The sequence below is a fragment of the Vicia villosa genome, unplaced genomic scaffold (assembly GCF_029867415.1).
Source record: "Vicia villosa cultivar HV-30 ecotype Madison, WI unplaced genomic scaffold, Vvil1.0 ctg.000032F_1_1_2_unsc, whole genome shotgun sequence".
Lineage (NCBI taxonomy): Eukaryota > Viridiplantae > Streptophyta > Magnoliopsida > Fabales > Fabaceae > Vicia > Vicia villosa.
The window spans coordinates 222757-229688 of NW_026704966.1; the positions used below are offsets into that span (position 1 = coordinate 222757).

The following is a 6932-nucleotide window of genomic DNA, read 5'->3' on the forward strand; positions in this document are numbered from 1 at the left end:
GCCTATATGACAGGAGTAAATGGCTATTAACCCAAATACAAACTACACATACATATTTTTCTTGTCATTTTAAAACTCACCCATAATAATTAATTATTAATAATTTACAAAATCTTCATTACTGATTATAAACCATACATTTATTTATATAAAGAAGAAATAAAGAAAATATATTCTCTACGTTATATATCCTCTTCATTTCTTAAGAAACATCCATTTTAAAAGAGATACACTACAATAAAGCTTAAAAATACCATGCATTTTATTTTATCTATATATCTTATAATAAACTCTTTCATTTTTGTATAAAAAATAGAGATCCTAAATCTACCCCCCATATATACCATTTACTTGGAGATTTCATCAATAATTAAAGGCTGAGTAGTGTTTGACAATCTCCTACCACTTACAAATGAACTAAATAGGTGCAATGCTCTTGAAGGTTGTGTATATGGCACCATGTGACCAGCTCCTCTTACAGTTGCAAATGTCAATAAATTTCCATACTCAGTTACCCAACCTCCAACCTATACATAAGACTCATACTCAAATCATTTTTCAACATGCATAAAATGGTTATTTTTTAATAAAAATATGTATTTATTTACCTGGCCTTTGTGAAACCAAACTCTATATGGATCTGTAATCTTGAACTTTAGGTCATTTGCTAGCTCACGTATAAATGTACGAGTACTTAATAATGGCACAATTGAATCTTGATCTCCACTGTCATAATAATTTATATAAATAGTTAGATAATTTTATTATATTTCTTAATCTACATCCATATATTACTGCAACTATATGAATAAAATAACAAGTATTTTATTTTAGACAGCTGGTATCATTTTTGGGATATGGTATGAATTTTTTAAGATTTGTTAAGTGTTATGACAAAAGTAAATGATTGATTGAAGAAGAAGTTATATAAAGACTTTTTATTTTGTAAAATTAAATTGTCTTTTTTTAATTATTGTTAGAGGATTAATTATTTGTTCTCTACTTCATGTATGGACTATGTTTTTTTTTTTTTCAAAATTAAAAATTATTTCTTGAAGACTAAATTGATTATAACATTTTGTTAGAGATTGAAATAAGTTAAGTAAATTACCTATAAACCCATAGAGGAATATGGTTTTGTACTATCCATTTCAGAACTGGAAGGATATTTATATCATGATCCAGTGCATAATAATCTAAAACACTGCAGCAGCAACAACAACATCGAAGTGAAGAAGAGACATTTTATGAGTAATGAATAAAAATTTAGGAGGCTATATGTAAATTAATTACAATTTGAATTTTTTCAATAATCATTATTTTTGTACATGCCAAAAACGTTAAAACTCTTAAATATAGTTTAAAAAATTCATAAAATTCAAAAGATTAGTTTTTATCATTGCACATAAATAATTGTTAAATTATTTATAAAAGAATTTATATTTTATACTTACCTACTGCATTGAGACCATGGATATGATAAATTTGTGCGATTAGCATGAAGAGTCTTCTGAACATCCGGAAGATTGAGATAAAAATCAACTTCATAGTCCATACAAACATCTATGTTGTAACTTATTTTAGTAGCCTAAATTTATGAAATAAAATAATTAATTAATTAATGATTGAAAATAAAAATATCATCATGACAAAAAAACAAAAAGGAAAAAGTACCATTTTTTTCAATCTTAGTTCTTGTTGAGCTATAGATGGGTAACAAACATCAAGAATCACATCGTAGTTGTCTACATAGTCACTCACAATTCCTTGTACATCAATCATAGCATCTTTACATGATTTAGATAAGTTGTCATAACTTACATTAAAATCACATTCCTTCTTAAGAGTAAGATAAATTTCCTCAGAAACCATTCCATGTGACCATAAATATTCATATGTTGCTTGTGTATCACGATTGAAATTTAGAAGAGGATTTCCAATCTAATAAATCAAAGAAAAAATAATAAGAATACTTTAATTAAATATTCATTTTTAAAATAAAAATATAAAATAGAGTAAATTAATTAAATGTCACATGTTGATGAGATCTTACAGCAACTCCTTTTATATTGAATTTGAAACCAGTTGAATGATTATTATAATCAATAAGAACGTTAGCTAACTGAGGTATGTAATGTCCTGAATAATAATAATAACATTATAAATGTTAATTAATAAGAAATAAAAATTAATCATTGTCAATACCAAAAACAGTAGGAAATAATTGTTGTTATTGTTGAACCTGCATAGCTTTCTCCTGTAAGAAATAACTCCTTTGATTTGTATAAAGGAAATTTCTCATACCATTTTAGCATGAACAAAAGCATATCATTAGCTGTAGAAAACAAATTAAAGAATTATAATGTCAAAAACAAAATTTTCTTTTGCATACATATTAGATGATAACTATATAATACCTGTGGAGGCATCATCCTTGACATAATCAGAAGTTGTGTTTGAGTATGACCATCCAACTCCAGCAGGAGACTCAACAAACAGAAGATTCGAAGCTATAAAAAGAGTAAACATAATATATTTGTGTTAGAATATTGTTTTAGAAATTAATGCATGCTCAAATTATTCTCTCCAAACTTTGCTTTGCCTTTAAATGAGGCTCCCATAAATGTCCCGTGGAATTTGTCTGACTGAATTAGTCGGTCGTAAGATCAGATATCAAACTTTGAAAATAAAAATACAGATATATAAATACCTTTATTCCAAGATTCTGGATTATTTCTTAGACCACGTCCATCACCGGTAGGATAAAATGGACCTAATTCACTAAACGCGCCTCCTCCGATAGAAGAACATCCCGGACCTAAAAATTAAGTCACCTCCCATAAATATAATCAGGACTAAAAGAGATGATGTTTAATACAATATAATAATTAGTTATTACCTCCATTAAGCCAAAGGGTGAGAGGCTTTTTGTGAGGGAGATGCTCAGCCTCAACAAGATAATAGAAGAGACTCCTTCCATGCTTTACATCAATATCAACATAGCCAGCATATTGTCTAAAATTAACCTTGGGTTGCCCTGGTAACCTCTCAACCAAATCCTCAATAGGGTACCCTTCTACTCCAAAAGTAGTACTCAACAAGCACATATAACCTAAAACAATCAACAAACCAACTAACCAACACTTTTCCATTCTTATAACTCCAATTCTCTGACAAGAAACACACTATCTAACCCATTTATTGAGAAGTCATTTATAGTAAATGTTAGAGTAAAGATCCATTTTATAGTTTTTTGAAAACTTTAATGTTTAAATTAATAAATTATTCTTTTTTCCTTTTTTTTCTTCTTTTATATTGGAAAGATTTTCAATATTATCAATGTATCTGGACTATATAATATATCAGATACTTGATTATTCAATAAATTAAAAAAATTAACTTTCTTTAAAAATAGGATAAAAAGAAAATTTCTTTAACATTAATAATTTTAAAAATAAGACCAGAGAGAAAGTATCTTTAATATCTAAAATTTTAAAAACAGCATCAGTTTTTTTTTGTTACAAAAACAGCATCAGTTGACTGTATTAAAAATATCTGTCATATTTTTTAAAGGGAAAATGCTCATTGTTATGAAAGTTGGCGCTAACAAAACAGGATAATGATTTTTGTTCATTGATTTAAACAACCAATTTCCCATGATTTCCATTTCAAATAGACTTTACGGTTTAAGTTTTCTGTTACTGAGAGCAAAAGTCCATTGAGTTAAACAACTACTTCCACATGATTTTCTTCCACTCAAATTTAACGCTTTTAAGTTTTTTTGTTTTTTAGAGAAAAAAGAGTTTAACTGTAGAATTTTTTACCCAAATAACTCATTTTGTTAAAACATATTTTCCAAATAATCCACCTTTTTAAGTTTACCCAAATAACTCATTTTGTTCAAAGCGCTTTTTTTTTTTTTTGTCTTTAGCAGCGCTTTAAAGTGCTGCTTAAATCAGAGCTGTTATAAGTAAAGGCAGCGCTTTGGATTAATGTAAAAGCGCTGTTATATGTTCCCTTTAGGCAGCGCTTTGACTTTAAAAGCGCTTTCTTATACACCCCTTTAGACAGCGCTTTGGAAAGTACCTCTTTAGCAGCGATTTCACTTTAGACAGCGCTTTTGGTCTTCTTTTAGGCATCACTTTAGATAGCGCTTTCCCACTTTAGACAAGGCTTTTCCCACTTTGGGCAGCGCTTTTCCCAACTTCAGACAGCGCTGTCTAATGTGCACGAATTTTTTTTAATATAATACTTATTTTCACTTACAGAAAGCGTTGTCAATATATGCAATAAATTTTCACCAGATTTTCACCATATTTTGCACCAGATTTTCACCACATTTTGCACCAGATTTGGTAGCTTTAATATATATATATATATATATATATATATATATATATATATATATATATATATATATATATATATATATATATATATATATATATATATATATATATATATATATATATATATATATATATATATATATATATAACAACAACTTGAAAATTCTAAAATTCTAAATTGATGTTAAATCTACATATTACTATCTTCGGAAATTTTAAAAAACAAACACAATGAACTTGTTAGCTCTATCTTCTACATTTGCACCTATAACCTGAAACAAAACCAAAAGATCGAAATTCATACCATGATAAAACAAAACTTTATTCGAATCTATACTCAAAAGTCTGAAGTTATACTCAAAATTCTCATCAATGAAAGAAAGACAATATACCTTATAAAATTCTCAACTCCATAATGAATTGACACAATTCCTCCATAAGTTCATCCAATTGATCTTTTGAGTAATGAGCACACTTGAATTCGTTAAAATTCTACATAATAATATAACATAGTATGTGATTGAGTTAAAACACTATGCCATTTTATGAGAAATATTAAAATAATTCCTAAATTAGAAATCCATACCGTGGATGGAATTTCAATTCGATCCAAAAGAAGAGTTTCTTTCATAAACCTCAACATGAAATAACCGCAAACTATACCATTACGCTGACTAGGACACTACACATGGAAAGGAAATATATATATATATATATATATATATATATATATATATATATATATATATATATATATATATATATATATATATATATATATATATATATATATATATATATATATATATATATCAGGATATACCCCTTAGCTTGTTTCACCAAGTATCATCACTAATATAATCAAAATTGTGAAAATATACCTGCACTCTAATCCATGTAATGTTGTTGGATCTACTTTTGGGTACTTGAATATCTCTTTATGATCGAAAAGCTTGTAGAACGCTATAATAAAATATAAACGACTATTTAGAATAATCTCACATAGATAAATAAATATACACACGAATATTTAGAACAATCTCAATTACGTATCAATCATCGTCTTCAAATCTCGGTATGTACTCCAATCATTGTCTAACGAATCCAAATAATATACAACGTCGAAAAATAAAAAAATTATAATAGATGAAGTTAGGATGAAAATATAACCCGTTGCCAATACTATATGGTAAAAAAGAATAACTTTTCTGAATCTTTGCGGGCCATAAATAAATCAAGTACATACGCTATGACATCATCTGGTTTTGATTTGATTAACCCTGCGTTGACAGTGTTGGGAGCTAAGAAAGCGAATCTTTCTTCCAATCCATGCGGGCGCATCACTTTGTCATACAGAAACCTTAAATAAAAATATCATTAACATTAGACTATATTCATTGAAATGAGTAAATAAATTGCTCATTTAATTAAACAAAGTTGATCGAAGTATACCTGATGTATATACCAATAACACCGAGGCCTAATTCCAAATGTTTAAGAGCTTGATCCATATCCTCTCTACCAATTGCTTCCATGTATTCAAAACCAAAAATGTATGCATTCATAGGTATAAGACGAGTACCAGCATCCAGAATATATGTTATTCCTAGATATGTCCGAAGGCACGTCCTATACTGAGTAGTAGGTTTTCTCCATCCGGAATATCTCCATTTAATGCTTTTCTCCATCCACGATAGTGATATTTAGAATTTAAGAATCTACGATGACCGAAAAAGACATTCTTCTGACAAGATTCCAATCGCATCGTATCAGTTCCATCTTCACAAACAGGACACGCACGTTGACCTTGAATGCTATACCCAGATAGATTCCCGTATGCTGGAAAATCATTAATTGTACCAAACAACACCGCCCTCAAATTGAAACTTTGTTTCCTATATCCATCATAAACCTCCATACCGTTCTCCCACAAAATCTTTAAATCTTCGAGCAAAGGTGTCAAGTATACGTCTATGTCATTCCCAGGTTGTTTAGGACCGGAAATTAACATAGATAACATCACGTACTTACGCTTCATTCATAACCATGGAGGTAGGTTATAAATCATAAGAATCACAGGTCATGTGGTATGTGAGATACTTTGAAGACCGTGTAGGTTCATTCCATCAGTAGATAATGCCAAGAGAAGGTTTCTTGCTTCTCCTCCAAAATCAGGATATTCGTTATCAATTTTTGACCACTATGGTGAATTTGTCGGATGTTGAAACTTTCCATCAATAATTCTTTCATTTGCATGCCAAGTCAAGTGTCTTGCATCGGTTTCACTACGAAACATGCGTCTAAATCTCGGAATTATAGGAAAATACCATAAGACTTTTGCTGGAGACAATTTTTCTTATATCGAGATAAACTGCATTTAAGGCACTCGTTTAACGATGCATATTTGTTTCGAAACAAAACGCAATCGTTTGGACAAGCATGTATCTTATTATAGCTCATGTTAATAGAGCACAACATTTTTTTGGCCTCATAGATTCGATTAGGAAGAACATTATCCTCCGGAAGCATATCTCTCATAAGGGCTAATAACTCTGTGAAACTTTTATCAGACCATCCATTTTC

At 29.1% G+C, this 6932-nt stretch overlaps 1 protein-coding gene across 1 annotated transcript; it reads right to left on the reverse strand.

The window, feature by feature from the left end:
• Positions 1–260: 260 nt before the first annotated feature.
• On the reverse strand, positions 261–3179 carry LOC131622528 (serine carboxypeptidase-like 42). The gene is made up of 10 exons (XM_058893563.1): positions 2900–3179; positions 2711–2818; positions 2418–2510; positions 2243–2335; positions 2054–2139; positions 1675–1941; positions 1455–1588; positions 1112–1204; positions 609–726; positions 261–527 (listed from the first exon to the last, which is right to left on the reverse strand). The coding sequence occupies exons 1-10, from the start codon at positions 3150–3152 to the stop codon at positions 348–350; spliced, it is 1425 nt and encodes a 474-aa protein (XP_058749546.1). The 5' UTR covers positions 3153–3179; the 3' UTR covers positions 261–347.
• Between the last annotated feature and the right edge of the window lie 3753 nt (positions 3180–6932).

Coding starts and splice junctions, on each gene's coding strand:
- LOC131622528 (XM_058893563.1), bottom strand. CDS start 3,152: ATGGAAAAGTGTTGGTTAGTTGGTTTGTTGATTGTTTTAGGTTATATG. Junction 2,140..2,242: donor TACAGGAGAAAGCTATGCAG/GTTCAACAATAA, acceptor ATTATTATTCAG/GACATTACATACCTCAGTTA. Junction 727..1,111: donor ATTCCTCTATGGGTTTATAG/GTAATTTACTTA, acceptor TTATTATGACAG/TGGAGATCAAGATTCAATTG.